General features: G+C 42.9%; 1 protein-coding gene across 4 annotated transcripts in view; it reads left to right on the top strand.

Moving 5' to 3' along the window:
• The window catches only part of SLC15A2 (solute carrier family 15 member 2), a 66,688-nt gene that overhangs the window by 20,400 nt on the left and 30,183 nt on the right, over positions 1-16,105 (top strand). The window contains exons 3-9 of one of the 4 annotated variants that reach the window (XM_042827039.1): positions 1,596-1,639; positions 4,872-4,959; positions 5,579-5,720; positions 7,483-7,575; positions 8,625-8,724; positions 12,740-12,830; positions 14,907-14,984. In XM_042827039.1, coding sequence (XP_042682973.1) covers positions 1,596-1,639; positions 4,872-4,959; positions 5,579-5,720; positions 7,483-7,575; positions 8,625-8,724; positions 12,740-12,830; positions 14,907-14,984 — 636 coding nt within the window. Of the gene's footprint in view, positions 1-1,510; positions 1,640-2,678; positions 2,746-4,871; positions 4,960-5,578; positions 5,721-7,482; positions 7,576-8,624; positions 8,725-12,739; positions 12,831-14,906; positions 14,985-16,105 lie in introns of those variants that run through there. The other 3 variants (XM_042827038.1, XM_042827041.1, XM_042827040.1) reach the window with 3 other exon arrangements.

Here is a 16,105-nt window from a genome sequence, read left to right on the forward strand (position 1 = left end):
AAGGCATCTCGTTGCATCAGCATGGGAGCCCTGCACCCAAGGGATGCTGAAACCTCTCCTGTCTTGCTTTTGTGTAATCCTTGATAAATTTTGCTGTGTTTGCCCTGCTCACACAGCAGGCTCCTACTGGGGCTTGGCTGCAGTTGTTTTGGCAAGTAAGAGAGACCGACATCTGGCTTGGAAATACTTCTGCTGCTTTCAATGTGGCAACAGATTCACAGGACTCGAGTATGTGCTGGCTTAGTGTGCAGGAGGCAGGACCAACTTGCACACGGTCTGTTTTTTGTGTTACTCTTAGCCTTGAATATACTTTAAAGTCATTCTTGCTTGTGAAACAGGCCTAACAAAGATGTTCTCCATGTCTTGTTAGCAGGAACTGAAGGCAAACTAAGGATCTGTGGTGTGAGCAGATGCCTCTTTCCTACTTTGTCAACTGCAAATCTGGCTCCATTGTAACAAGCACTAGCAGCAACTTGGTGCTGGAGCTAGGGATCAGTTCATGAGACTCTTGTACCAACTGCAGATCCTGGGTATGATCTGTGATTTTTCTGGTAAAAAAATTGAAGGAATATTTGGGAAAATTCTTTGAACATTTGCCTTTTAAAGAAGCCAAATGGAAGGGGAAGAAAAAACCCTAAACTGTATGCAAAATACCACAGAGCTGCAGCCACTGAGGATGGTTAATGGGAAGGCTGTGAATTTTGCTCTAATTGCAACCATCACCAGGGAATACTGATAAGGAGCTCCCTGGATTCCCATGGGAAGGGCAGAAGGAGGGACACCAGGGTGCCTACTGGGAACCAGGGGCTCCATATCTAGAATAGAAAGCATTTGCATCATAGGGATCCCAGAGGTGGCCTTTTGGATATAAGGAGACATTACAGGGGATTTGAGGCTTCTGGGTGCTGTCTGTGCCCTCAGAATTAAGTTGCCCCATAGGGAAAGTCAAGGATGTTCCAGGGAATTGGTATGGAAATGTGCTCTGGTCCTTGGACAGCAAAGAAATTACTTAATACCATGACATCCAGTGTCCAAGGGTTTCGTGTGATGAGTTTCAGTGGTTATGACTTGGGGTAATACATGGTTTTTCAGTGGACTGGGACCCCTGCAGAATAAACCCGGCATTAGCACAGTGGAGGAAGGACTGATGCTATGATGCTTTGGTCCCAAATCAGCAGGTTCTAGAGGTTTCTGGGTCCCTGGATTTTTATTCAGCTCACATCTGTGCAGCATACAGGGCTGTGCTAGGCTGATGCATGTGCGATAGCTGGGAGCATGCCAAGCAAACAGGAGGTCCGTGCCACAAAGTGCTCACGGCCCCAACCTGCAGAAGGCTTAGGCTGCACTCCCCAGCTCTTGCCGAGTTCTGCTGTTGTCTTTCTTCATGGCACCTCCCTCCCCTTTCTGCCTTGGCTGCAGAAATGTGCTCAATTAGGGTTAACTCAAACTGAATCAAACTTCATGCCTGAGGTTGGAAATCTTCCCAGTCAACTCACCACGGCCACAGAGCATGGTGGGAGACGGGGCGAGAGCGGAGATGAACACTTTTCAGAGAAACGAATCCAAGGAAAGTTTGTTCACTTTTATTTCTGCAGGAGATGATCCCCCCAAAGATTTCCCTGTTCAGAAAAAATCTCCGGTGAGTGTTACAGCTGATTTTGTTTTCTTTCCTTTCTGCTCAGCTTGCTCTAAACATTGCAAGATCTCTCTGTTCTTTCCTCTTTTGTGCTATGGCTAGAGACAAACACCCTTTCTTGCAGAGGGTTGAAATAAGCTTTAACAACTCCATGCAAAAATCCCTACGCTAACCTGATTAAGTTAAGAAAGGGCAGCTTAAAGTGGAAAAAATGAACTGTTTGCATCCTTGGAGAAAAATAAAAGAGTAAGGGTTTTCATTGCTGCCTTTTTCTTGAATGCTCCTTTCCTTCTGAGAAAGGACTTCCTTCTGTGAAGTGCAAGGGGCTGTCATGCTTGGGTAGGAGGGAGCTGGGTTGTGCATTTGCTTCCTTTGATGAGACCATCGAGACAGGTCTCCAGGTGCTGCTAAGCAGAAGGAGGGATGGGACTTTGGGCAGGCCGCTGACACGCGTGCCAGAGCTTCAGCTTTACATCAGTGGCTGTGAGTTAAGCCAGATTCAATGTTTTTGTACCTTGCAGTGCTCATGTTTGTGTAGGTTTTCAGGCTTGTTTCAGCTGAGGGCTTGACACTAAGATACTGTACACTACATTGGTTTTGGTGAGAAAGAAACTTGTTTTGCACCTGTTTTGATTCGCAGGACAGTATGGTAATAACTGCTCTTGCAGCCGGTGATGTCATTAGCAAGCCAGATATTAAGCTCGCTGTTTTAAGTACTGTGCAGGCATTAACTAGTGGGTATTCAGAGCTCCTCTGAAATCTTAGTCCTATTTTGCAGCTAATCAGCAAGAGGGAAGAGTGCAAGCAAACATCTCTGCCACTGGCACTTTAAATGACCTCTTTTTTTTTCTTTTTTTCTTCTTGAAGACAGGCTGTCAACTTCCACAGTATTTCTAAGAGCTCCATAATCCTGCACGTCCCAGGCTTACAGTGGTTAGCTAAGCACAGCAGTGTAGCTGTGTGCTTGTGAATCCAGGCTTAGCCTCTTTGCTTTAGCTGGGGCTTTCTGCTGAGCAAGGTCCTCCTCTGCAAAAGTGAGCATACTGCAACTGGCTCTTCCCATGAATGAAGGCTGCCCACTTTTGGATGTCCAGGCAGGCCCCATGCAGGTCAGTGGTAAAGCAGAGGGAGCACCTGAGTGTTTCTGTGTGCGCTGATGCCGTCTCACGGCATACAGGCCAGATGAAATTGTCCCTGCTTGTTAGTCTCTTGCTCAGCTTTTGTAAGCAGTTACTTAAGGTGCTGGCTCAGGCACTGGGGCAGGTTTAGCTGTCAAGTCCCTCCTCCTGCTCTCTTTTTCCTGCTTATGTGCACTCATCTGTTGGAGGTGCCCAACCCAGAGCAGGAATAGCTGAGAATGGGCTGCTGCCAGAGTTTCTGTCACTCCAGGTCATAGCGTGGCATGTGGTACCTCCCACTGATGCAGATAGATCCTGCAGGGCTTGTGCACTGTGAGTTCAGGCTGCAGTGTTCTCAACACTGGCTGCCTTGGCTTTGTGGAGTCCCACTCTGTATCTGCATCAACTGCTATTAAATATCAAAGTATTGATAGTGAGGTCTGGGAAAGAGTGGAAGAAAAATGTCCCTGTTGTGTCATTTTATTTCCCATTTCAAAAAATGCCACAAAGTAACCAGAGGAAGCATTATTTCCTCCTTATGGCTTTTCCTCTATGTTATTAAGAATTTGTTAGAGGAGAGTATTCTGCGTTTGTGCGTTTGCAGCTTATATATGCTGCCATTTTTCAGGCTGGTCTAAAAGCGGGAGCTTTCAGTGCAGTTTCCAAGGGAGCCCACTCTGTCTTGGTAGCCATCTGCTGAGCACAACAGCTTCAGCACAAACTGTAAATGTAATGGATGATTACATATTTATCCTAGTAAACCCAAGGATCCAAGGGTTTCTTAATAATAAGGCATTCCATAAATAGTGAGAGGAAAATATTTCAAAAATCACAAAAATATCACAGATGCTGGGTTAGGTAGTGGAAATGGGTTTAGTCACGGTGTTGTTATTGTTTTTGTTTTTATTTTATTTAGCTAACAGTTTATTCTCTTCTGTGGTCCTTGTACAATCTTGAGCAAGACAGCATGATTAGCTAGTCATCTAACCTAGGAGGCATTGCTTTGGGAATCTGAATAAGCTCAAGTCTCGTGGTGGAATAAACCTCAATAAACACATCTATCTTCTTATCTGTATTTGCATTTGAGACTCTGAGAAGTAATACAGGAATTCATTATTTCTGACACGAGGTACAGAAATGCATACGAAGAGTTCATCTCACTCCACTGGTCCATGCCATGGCTGTTTAAAACCTTGGACGTGAATGCAGATGACAGTCTTACACCCCCGTCCCTCACCCCATGTACGCCCAGCCAGTCTTTCCCACTAATTGGCAGAGCTGTGAAGTCTTGCTGTCCCTCGTGGGAGGCAGTGGAGATAAGCAGCTTCCAGGAGCTCCCAGCTGTTTAGCTGGGACCGCTGTGGGCAGCAGAGGGACGGGGGCCTCGCACAAGGTCATGTAAGACCTGGCTGTTCAGATTCCTTGCACTTCACTTGGAAACTGCAGATCATAGTTGGAGTGAAGTTGATGTCAATAAAAAAAGTAGCCAGGCTCAGATAGGTTTGAGAAGCGCATAGCTCTTTTGTTTGATTTTTGTTTAATAAATTGAATTATCCATAGCTCTGCCAGCATTCTTGGAATATAAAATAGCTGCTGTGGCTGATGCTCTGCTGCAGTGAATGCAGTGGTGAAGATGGTGTAACTGAGGTGCAGAGATTGAGGGCAATTGACACTGAGAAAGGAGCAATGTTCTAGGTGCTGGGGAAGGCAGCAGTTTCAGGGGAGAGCAGTAGCTCTGTGTGAAGTATAGATAAAAATGCATCTGAAGGTGTTTTTTGCATCTCAGCGGGATGTTATGTTGCAGCAGAGAGGCAGTAGGATCTTTCCAAAGGAGTTTCTAGAGCTGTGGGCAGGGCGGGTGTTGGCTGCTGGCAGTGCTGGAGTCCCTGTACTGTTCCTTACTGGGTCTGCCAGGTGTATTCATAGGGAACCCTAACCAAAATAAGGATTGATGTGAGGTTTCCTCACTTCCTTGAGTTCAAGCTGCGGGCTAGCCAGGCAGTTATGAACACCTGGGTTTCAGACTGGAGTCCTCTCTGCTGCCCAGGTGCTGTGTGGATGTGTTGCAGGGGTGAAAGCTGTCACTAAGCTGATATGTTCTGCTCTGTTTCCTTTAGAAACTCTGTGGTTCCAACTATCCCCTGAGCATTGCCTTCATTGTGGTGAACGAGTTCTGCGAGCGCTTCTCCTATTATGGCATGAGAGGTACGTGGCCCATGGGAAGAGAATTTCCCATCCTTGTGTTTCTGTACATGATGGCCTGGTGTTCCAGAGTTCTGCTGTATGTGGTCTCAATTGTCTTTCAAAAGTAAATTGGTATTTTGGGATATTAGGCATGAACAACACACTCTGATGCTGAAGCTAGACCTGTTTTAAACAGAAATTGGGACTAGAGACCTCCAACGTCACTTCCAATCTAAATTTTTGTATCATTCTCAGTCTCAAACCTTGTTTTCCAGTGTGTGATATCTTTCAGTTGTGTGCATTCTCTGTGTCTGAGAATTGAATCATACAGGCACCTAATCTGCGAATAGAAATCATGCATAAACAGAACTACAGGCTCAGATGTGATAAGCTAGAAAATATATTTTCCAGCTAAACATAAATGTTTATGAACAAGGGAAGCCTGATACTCACATACCTCATTTGAGCTTTTCCTGTGTCAGGGATTATGAGGAATAGATCTGTAAGCACAGATTTTTCCACAGCAGCGCTCATAGTTGGTATGCAAATCCCTGTTTTCCTTGTCACTGTGATGTAGCTTCCTGCTTACTCACAGAGAAGCACGTCAATTATCTGATGTGTTTTGCTTGCTTCCTTTTAGCTGTCCTGACGCTGTATTTCATAAGCTTCTTCCACTGGGATGAGAATCTGTCCACTGCTGTGTACCATGCCTTTTCTGCTCTCTGTTATTTCACACCTGTCATTGGAGCTATCATGGCAGACTCGTGGTTGGGGAAATACAAGTAAGTAGATGCTTCTCTAATTCAGACAGGATCTGTCCACACTGCACAGCCTGCATGAGGTTCAGTGCTGCCTGTGCTCCTGATTTTGAGCTAGCTCAGGATGCAGCAAAGAAACACTTGTGAAGGTCAGCTTTTCTCTAAATGGATGAACAACTAATGTGTTTGCTCATGCTGTTATGTGCTCCTCTTTCACACAATGGCCAATAGGCAATGCAATCCAAATCAATAAATTAAATCACAGAGCACAATGCTCCTCTACCCTCCTTCTCCATGCACCTTGAGAAAACTATGATATAGGGTGGTTAACCCTCAGCTTGCCAAGTTCGGTCACTGAGATGGATTCAAAGATGGTAAGGAAGCAGTATCATCCTCTGAATCTACTAGTTTCAGGTGAAATGTCACTAACTGTACCTTCACATGCTTTCTCAGCATAGGGAATGCATGAACACACCTATTTTTATCCCAAAGTAACCTGGGTTCAGTCAGATCATCTCCCTTAGTATAAAACCAGCTAACATCTCCCTGAGAAAATTAGGGAGTCATCCCTTAGGCTGATAATTTGCAGGGCAGGGCCACCATCTGTCCCAGAGTGGTGGTGAGCAGCTGTACACAGGACATTCTTTCCTTGGCACTTTCTGCTAACTGCCTGAGGTGTCTTGCTGTTAGTGATGAAGTGCAGCTGAACCCTTCCCTATAGGTCTAAGCACATCTGGCAGTGTGAGTCTCTACATGGAAAAAAACTGCTGCAATATGCCTTTGTAGCAGAAAGCTCTTAAAGAGATATCAATATTCCTTTTTTTAATTTGTGCTTTAACTTAGTCATTTTCTTGTCCTATTGAATGAAAAAACCTACGCACACAAAGTTGGTTTGTTTTTTAACTTCATTATTTGAAGTTGCCTGAGAATACTCAATGTTATTTGAGGATATCTATCTTGCAGCGCGATGTTGTGAAAAAATAAACCATTATGCAAACTTTTGTGCATTAGGCAAGAGATTTTTCTTGGAATAATCCCCTAGTCTTTATAAATAGTGGCTTTTGCTGCCATAGCTAAACCAATAGTAAGGACAGGATAACAGATTAGAGGAGATCACAGGGCTTCTTCTAGTATCTCTTTCCTAACAAGTTCTTCCGTTTTTACTGTGAGTGTTTTGTCTGCACATAAATACATAAATGTATCTTAATCTTTAAGATGATGAAGCAATGTAATGCACTTAAAAGCCTGACCCCCCGGTCAGATTTCCTGCTCACACTTGCCAAGATGTGGGAAGCAGATAGATGAGCTCAGTCCTCCAGAGGTGCTTGAGATTCAATTCAGTCTTGTAACAGGAAAACCACACTCCTAATTTGGATGTAGTAATAAGGTGGGTTGAAAGCGAGCAGCAGTCCCTACAGATTCCTTCCAGCACAGTTAAGTGCATGCTACAAACTGCCAGTTATTAGTAGTCTGGAAACTGAGTTGGACCTGAAGAGCACTCATCTATTTGCAGTGTGGAACATTTAGCTTATTCTGCCCAGCAATCTCCCCAAAGAAAGTAGTGTCTATGCTTCCCTAATCTCAATCCATTTGCCTATCTCCTTTTTCCAGTGTGCTAAATGTTGACGTAAAAGTTATAGCTGTCTGCAGTACTGGGGATATGGACAAAACTATTCCTTGTGCATCTGCCAAATAGACCTTTCATATCAGGAAACACAGACACACTCTGTTTTCAGATCGTGCATCACCCAGCACCTTCAGTCACTGCTGTTTGCTTTGCTCACAGGACAATCATCTACCTCTCCATTGTGTATGTGGTCGGCCATCTGATAAAGTCAGTCGGTGCCATTCCATCCCTAGGCAACCAGGCAGTTCATGTGTAAGTAGCTGCTGAAGCTGAATATTTTTGTAGGTTGCAGTGGTAGGTGGTTTACCCAGGACTGTCACTTGTTTCACCCCTATCAGGCCAGCAGTTTGGAGGGGAAGTCTAGAGTGTGAGTTCACCAGGAAAAGCTCGGAACCATCACCAGGACTGAGCCTTTTGTCACAGAGACTTCTGATCATGCTTCTCTGCTACATTATGCTACTGGAGTTTGGTCTCTTCCATCTGATTGCTCACACCAGCTCATTTTTCTCTCATTTTCTCATTGCCGTAGCCATACAGCTCAGCAAGGTCCCCTCATGTACATGGGAACACTAAATCCCAAATACACATTTTTCTGATGTGTGACAGAGGAATGATGTGTTACTTGCAGGGTAATACCATTCTTGCCCTCTAGATTTTGAACTGATAGGAATGTCAGAGTAGTTTTCCAGCTGGTATCTCTGAAACAACCATGCTGTTTTTACTGAGGTGATCCTGGCACTAAAAGTATATGCATGCAGGCAGGAGTACATCTGGTTTATACAGCAGCTTTCTTTTGTCCTCGATTTGACCTGTCTTGACACTCCTGTTCCACTCAGAAATAATCAATAATCTTTTGGATCAACAGTGGGATTTTGAGGAGTGCTGGGAAGTGGAAAGCACCCAAGAGCCTAATTCAAACAGAATTTCTTCACTTACCTAGACCGGAAGTCTTACATGCAAAGGATTTTTTTTTGTTGTTTTAATTTTCCATTTCTCAATTGATTTCTGCAGCCTTTTGTTCTCAGATGAATGAAAAATAGTCCCTTGGATCTTTGATGTCTGGTACATTTAGTGGGCCTCCAAACAGCAAGAAACTGACAAACACTTTTTTTAATTGACTTATGCTGAATGCAGAAATGAGGATAAATAAATAAGTAAATGTTTGCAGTTAGCTGGCTCATCATCACTGCCAATGTGCAAGAGACAGTGATACTAAAGGAATTATGGTTGGGTGACAATAAAATGTTCCCCTAAGCAGTGGAAGGGTTCTGCAATGGTGTTATTTTTGTTCTTGCATGAAGGGTCCTGTCTATGGTTGGTCTGTTTTTGATCGCCCTTGGAACGGGAGGTATCAAGCCCTGTGTCTCTGCATTTGGTGGGGACCAGTTTGAAGAGGAACATGTAAGATTTATTTTCTTTTCTAAACTCTGCAGTTCTGGGTATTTTATGAGGGTGTTCATATTTTTAGATTCTGTTGTACTAGAGCCTGTTTGCTGGGAAATTACATAGGAATGACTTGCTACGAAAAGGTGTGAGGTAGGATGGTTTGCATGAGACCTGAAAGAATCAAGATGCTTCAGGAAAGGGAAATAACAACAGAACACTATTGATATCAGGTTATAATTGCATCAAATAATCCAAATATTAATTGAGCTGGAGGAGTTGGAAGATCCTGTATAGTATAGCATAGAAAGACTGCCTTTTCTGAATCAGCTTAAGAAGTGTGATTATAACACACTGCAACACAGTACAGCAAACAAAAAGGAAAACTGTGTTGCAAGCCTCTCTGCTGAGATTTTCCCTCAAAACAGAAACTAGATTGTTGTTGAGAAAGAACTGTACAAAATTCTTGCCTTTTGAAGGTACTTCTATTCTGCCCAGTGTAGTCAGAATGTTTTCTAGATATGCCAGAATAGAATGTTCTGAAGAATTGGGAAAATGTTTCTTTTTAGTATTACATCCTGTGAATTGTAATGCAGTTTCTTCATGTCCTTGTTCTCCATCACAAGGACTTAGCACTGGCCTTCATGTCATGTAATGAATCAGTCTCAAATTCCCATTATGTAAACCAGTGGCTAAATCAGGAATAAGGTAGCACCTGAAGAAGTGAAATGGGTCAGAATGTACTACTTTCAGCTATTACTGTGCATATCAGAAGTCATAGAAGGCCACTGCTACAAGGCAGAAAATAAGTGGATTTGTGATGAGCAGGCTAAATCCACTAAGGATTATTTAGTATTGTATGTTAGAAAAAAATATCCAGAAATATACCTACTGAGAAAGATTTTGGAAGACCTTTAGAAGATGGAAATCCCCATCAATAGGTGTTGAATAAGGACATTCCAGTAGAGACCTATCAGAATAGCCTTTGATGGAGCTGGATAAGGGATGGCCGCTTGGCCTTGGTGAAGCAAGCTCTGCAAAGCAGTTTGTTTGCCTTCTGCAATGTCCCACCGTGCAGTTCGCATTTAATGGATAAATAAAACAGCCTAAAATACGTATTTTAAAACATAGAGAAGGCTTCACATCAGCTACATGATACTAAAGTGGTGAATCTTACAAGCAGATCCTTCTGGAGGTGTGTGCATCCTGTGCTGTGCTGCCTGTCAGACCTGGTGCTTTAGAGGATGCTGCAGAAGGGGAAGCAGCGATCAGAGGCGGTCACCACAACTCTGGCTGGCAGTGCAGCACACTGCTCTGGGGATGCAGTGTGTGTGTACCAGCATGTGGGCATCTCAGGTTGCAGTGCGAATGGTTCCCCCACAGGGATTGTAACAGGTGCTACAGCAGCGTTTTCAGAAGTGCTACTTCTATGAATATTAATGATTAATAATATTTATCCAGCATCTTTCAATTACCACCTAATTACAGGATGATAATATGTACCACTTATCTTCAGAGTGTTTTATAGACTTCAGCTAATGAATCTCAGCATCCCAGTCAGGCACATATTATTATTATTATCCCGAGCTTACCATTAGAGCTCGGTTACAGAGAAAAACCCGAACTGCTCATTGTTGGTGTGGGCCTGTGCCTATTCTCCAGCAGTCAGACTGCACCTCTCCAACAAATTTATCAAATGCTAAGGCTCAGGCATTCCCTTGTGTTGCCTTCAAGGGAAACTAATTTAGAAAAAGAAACTGTAAAAAGCCTTCTGATAAGGACAATATGTTCTGTTCTATTCATTCTTTTCAGAATAGAAAGTTTGTATTTTACCATTTTGAAATGACTTTTCCCTTCAAAAGAAGAGAAAGAAAGGTTTTATGTATGTGATAGGAAATATAAGTCTTCAAAACCAGTACGGGAAGTTTTGATTTTGTAAGGGATGAAAGATTTAGAGCCAACCAGAACTTTTTTTTCTCTCTGGAGTGTTGTTTGGGAAGGCTCCCTGTGCTTTTCGTCTTCCACTCTAGCTAGAGTGAAGTAAGTTTTAAAAATTCCAAATGAGATGAAAAACTTGATTTCCCCCTCAATTTTCAAGACACCAATAAATTTCAGCTGGACCTTTAAGTGCATGGGTTTAGTTGTTCCATCTGGAAATGAGGGATGTGGTAGTCTGCATATAAAGTAAATAAGTAGATTGCTCCTGTGGTTTCCTTGTGGAGATAAAGCTAACTTTTGAGGCATAGGCATACTGTTGGCCTGGTTTTCTTAAGAGTACTTTGTAAATTCTAGGCTCTGCCACTTTCAGAACTGTAGTACTACAAACAGTGATGGAGACTTATTCATCAGGAGCTCAGATAGAGAAAGTAGATTTGTCTGCAGGTTTCCAAGTACCCTTGTCTATGGGATTAGCAGTCCAGACTAAAAATGCCTGAATAAAATGATATCTACAATATGTTACATGAATGCACAGGCTGCTGTGCATATTAATTAAGGACCAAAGCTGCTTTCAAACAGTGCGGTGTGGGTTTTAAGGTACTAAATAGCTTTCTCTTTGTTTCTTTGTTTTGCTGTTGCCAAGGAGATCAGGATTATCATGTACAGTACCTTTTCTCTAATTAGTTAATCCAAATCATGTTATTAATGTACGTCTGCTCCAAAGATTAAGAAAGGAAGGAGGGAAGTATTTTTTTTTTTTCCCAATCAGTGTAAATTGCAAGCTGTTGTCTATTATTTTTGTACTCACTTCTGCTACTCTGATCATTTTTTTCCACCACTTGAATCTATAAATGTGTATAATAAGGAAGTTTTAGTACACCTTGAGATCTCAGGCTGGATTCCTTAAAAGTTGTCCTCATCTGCAGTTCTTTACTTTTTAATCCTGTTTTTCAACCTTGTGAATATTGTTGTCTCAGGGAGCAGAAGGGAACACGACCACAACACCTGTGGGGAGCTTCCTCACACATGAGTTAAAGCTTCACATTCAAACCATGCTCAGGTCGTAGAGATGTGGCTCAAGGTGCCCTGGGGAGTTTGCTGCCATGCACTGAGCCGTGTCCAGTTTGTCCACTGCCATTGTAGAACCTGGTCACAGCTGGGAGTGAAGCCCTAGATACTGATGAAATACACTGGCTGTCTAGGCTTGGACTGTCTTTAAATGCCAGCTTCACCAACTGAGATATCCCACAGCTGGTGGTACAGATGAACGTGGTGTAGGCCAGGTAGCCTTCTGTCTCTGCTCTGCCAGCCCAGGCACAGGGAGAAAGTTTAGCACTGTTAGTGCGTGTCTCTGAGTGTGTCCAGTGCATGCAAGGAGGGACTGCATTTGACTGAATGCCTTCATGTGTTACTTTTGTGAAAAGCACCAAAATCTGCGTCAAATTCTTGATTCCTTCCAAACTGGAAATTATGTAGGAGGAAGGAAGGTCAGCAAGAATCCTTTAACTGTACGAACTCCAATGTGTTGCACCATCTGTTGAATTCCGAGCTCTTGAATATGCCCCGATAGATTTAATTTCCCCTATTAGTCTGATGTTGACAGACCTCAGATTGATAATCTCCTGTCTTATGGATTCTTTTCATTTGCTGCCACTCTCTCATCTTTGCTTGTATAAACTCAAAATAGGTTTATTTTTCTGTTTTTTTTTTGTTTTTTTTTTAATGGGAAGAGAGGAGGGGAGAAAAGAGCTCAGACATGGGAACACATGATGATCTTGTTGAGCTGTGCCTAGCTGTACTGAATTAGGTGACAAAGGACCTGAATAAGTAGATGCTCTCCCCTTTCCAATCTCACAACAGTCTCAAAGCAGTGGCTTTTCCTCTGAAATGCCAAAAAGCCCCACAGTGCATCTCAAGTAAGATGATTTGTGTGAGCGTTTACCATCACCTGAAGGCAAGTTTGTTTGCCTAACATTTTATGCACTTCGTGTCAACATTTACCCAGTCTTCCTAACAAGAGAATTGATAGCACTGAATTTGCAAGCCTGATGCTCTGTGTTAGCTGTGACACTGATACTGTCTTCTCTTGTTTTAGACCTCTGAGAGAAGCAAGTTTTTTTCCGTCTTCTATTTATCCATTAATGCTGGAAGTTTGATCTCCACGTTTGTAACGCCTGTATTAAGAGGTCAGTGTTGATTTAGAGTAAAACAATAAATTAGCTGCCCTCTGGCTACTCCGCTGTGCATTGTTAGGTTCTTATGACAACTGAATGGCAGAAATTATATTATCTCTGGATTGGTCAGTGTATTGCATTTATGCCTTGTTAATCCTGCCATTGCAGCGTAACAGATTTATGGTGCTAGCAGCAGGCAAGTCACAAAAACCATATTCCCAGTTGTATTTCAATGCCAGCCCGAACTGCAGAATTAAAATATGGGAGGTGGAAAGATCTGAATTGTCATCTAATTCTTTTTGTGTCCAGTGAGGTATTGATCCCTGCCTTGCTTGCAGGTAACCTGTGGATGGGAATTGATATCTGATGCCCTGGGCAGGCATCAGGACTGAGTGGTTTAGTAGGGATGGATGTGGAATCCTATACTGTCCTGCCACTGCTGACTGTGGGAGGACTCAGTCCTGCCACCCAAGCATGTCTGCATGGGTCTGCTTGGAAGACTGCAGCTCTGAGCAATTACCCTTGAGAACAAAGCACAGGCCTCTGCCCCACTTAGGACCTACTTTACATTCTGTCCCTGCTGCACTTCTTTCGTTGTATTGTAGTGCCTGGAAACCAGGGGACTGGCATGCTATAAATACAGGCACAGATGCAGAGGGAAGGCAGCAGACCACAGGCAAAGGGATTGGAGGCAGGACTAGGTAACATTCACACTGGTAATTTTTTCATTCTGTCCTGTGGCTTTCAGGAAGCTTTCTTTATTTGCAGTATTCATTTCATCAGGCTGTTCATTTCACAAAGCTGTGGGCAGTTGTGCTTGTCTTATATCTCACCAAAATGTTGAAGCGAATACTCTCCTTACCCAGGTCAACCTTATGTTGGGAGGGGGTTTTGCTCAGTGCCATCACTGCACAGATGAAAATCTGATTCCCTTGGAATGTAAAAACCTGTGCCAAGGCAACATAACAGTGAACTGGTTGCAACGTGGAAATGAGGAGGAGAGGATGGGGATAGTAAAATTTCTGTTGAGTATGAAAGGTTTCCTTGGAAAAAACAAGTAGTACAGTCCAAAGATATTTGGCAAAAACATGGAATAGATGTTTTCAGGTGGAGGAGTCCAGCTCACTTTGTATGTTAACATTTCAGTGTGTCCATAATATCTTGCTGCCAGCTTTGTTGGATTTCAGCTAATTTATGAAAATAAGCAAATAAATGTTATGCACCACACACAGTTATGCAATTGGTCATGATTGCCCAGAGACAGCAAATGGGGACAACAGAAGGCTTCGTGAGCTGGTTTCCTGTTAACTCTGTTGTTTATTTTAGCCAAACTTATTTGTTGTTTTTTCTATGCAAGAGCGCAGTAATTTGTAGCCACTGGCATGCAGATGCAGACTTCACTGCTAGTTTGCAACTGGCCTTCTGAACTCCTGTGCTGTGAACTATGCTGAAAGGCACGGGGTTTCAGTGAACCATACCTCGGATCAGTGAAAGCCGTGCTCTAACAAACCTGGGTTCTTGATGGGCAAGACCTGGCTACTTCTGGTGAAATTAGGAAGTTGGAGAGAAAAGGTGTTGGGGATGCAACTAGTGTGTTAAGTCTAATCGTGTGCAGCCACTTATTTAGGAGTAGGGGTATTTGCTGCCGCTTTGTCCACTGTAGATCACAATGAAATATAATATAACTCATGCAGCTGGCACAGATACTGTGGAAACACAGTACTGATTGTTTAGATCTATGTGAACGTATAATGATTTGAGGGTGTTTTAAATGTTTGGTTGTTTTTTTTTTTTCTTTCCAAATTACAGTTCTTATCACTGCTTTCTACCTATTTGTCTCCCTTGTACTATTCTCATCAATATCCCATTATCAGCTTCTATTGCTGGCAGACACTAGCCCAGCTTCCAAATTGTCCTCGTCAAGTGAGGACAACTGTTTCAAGGAAATTCAATTCGTAGTGTCAAGCAGCAACAGCAAAGAAGATTTAGAACCAAACCAAGTGACTGATCTAAGAGAAGCAAATCAAAAACCCAGGTAACGTAAGGCTGATAATAAGGAGATGCTTTTCTTTCTGAATTCTTTTTTAGGGGATGTGAAATGTTTTGGAGAGGATTGTTATGCACTGGCTTTTGGTGTCCCAGCAGCACTGATGGTGCTGGCACTTGGTGAGTGAAAACCACCGTGATTCTAGCAGTAGTTATCATTTTTAAGTCTGCATGTGGATGAGAAAATGCACAAGTTCACCAGCACTGGATGGATGCTATGATGGAAAGCTCAAGAGTTCAAACTCATCCAACTGTTCCATGGTTCAGATCAACAAGAAAAAACACTTGGATCACTTAGAGATGGGCAGATTGTGGTCATCCTGCAGTCCTAAATCATGATACTGGTGAGAAGATGGTTGTTCTGTATAACAAATGAAGGCATTAAAGTAATTTTGATGTGCTACAGCCCTGTCTGTGAGCAGGTTAGGCCTCTGAGCTGCCATCTGAGCGCTACCTATAGAAGTACTCAAAGTACTCCAACTTACAGAAGAGAAGCTTAGTATGCCACTTCTAACCTTTCCACAGTTTTTTTTGTAGCTTGAGGCCATCCACTTTTGCTTCAGAATGCTTACTGCACAGAAATCTCAGAAAGGGAAGCTGAATGAGATGCCACTTTATTCATTTCTCACTTTGCTTGGCTGAAGTTATTCCCACAATTACAGTGGCAGCCTATTATTATGTTGCAATGATAAGCCCTCATTGCCCTAGAATCAGGAGCGAGCTGCAATCATCCTGCTTCCTAAAGCCTGCGTCTTAGGCCTGTTAATGTACTGTCAAGATGACTTCTTCAACCCCTATCAAATACCCAGCAATTTCTGCATTCTTACAGTTACTCATCAGTAGCCAATATAAGGGACACCCCATTAGCTTTAGTTTTGCTGCTGCAGGGGAGCAGTCCCCTTATTATACTGCATTTGAGAGCTTTTAACACAGCATGGGTTGACTTCTCATTCAACATGTTACCTTAATTGAGAGACTGTGCAATTGTATGAATTGCATCTGTGATTTGGAAAGTTCATCCTCCAGAGAATGCATAAGTTGTTTTTCCCTGTCAAACTTCCATCCTAGAGAAGGATCAGAGCGTTGGGAAAATGTTATCAGTTCACAACCTATGTTACAGCAATTATGTTTCCAAAAAAGTGCGTGGTCACAGGCCTGAGTAGCTCCTGTTTTCCCACATGGTCCATTCTTAGTGGTTCAGTGCGGCATAAGCTCCTCTGTGCAGCACCATGTGATGAATG

The sequence above is a fragment of the Centrocercus urophasianus genome, unplaced genomic scaffold (assembly GCF_019232065.1).
Source record: "Centrocercus urophasianus isolate 14NV4802_14NV808 unplaced genomic scaffold, USGS_Curo_1.0 seq_28, whole genome shotgun sequence".
In the NCBI taxonomy this organism is placed as follows: Eukaryota; Metazoa; Chordata; class Aves; order Galliformes; family Phasianidae; genus Centrocercus; species Centrocercus urophasianus.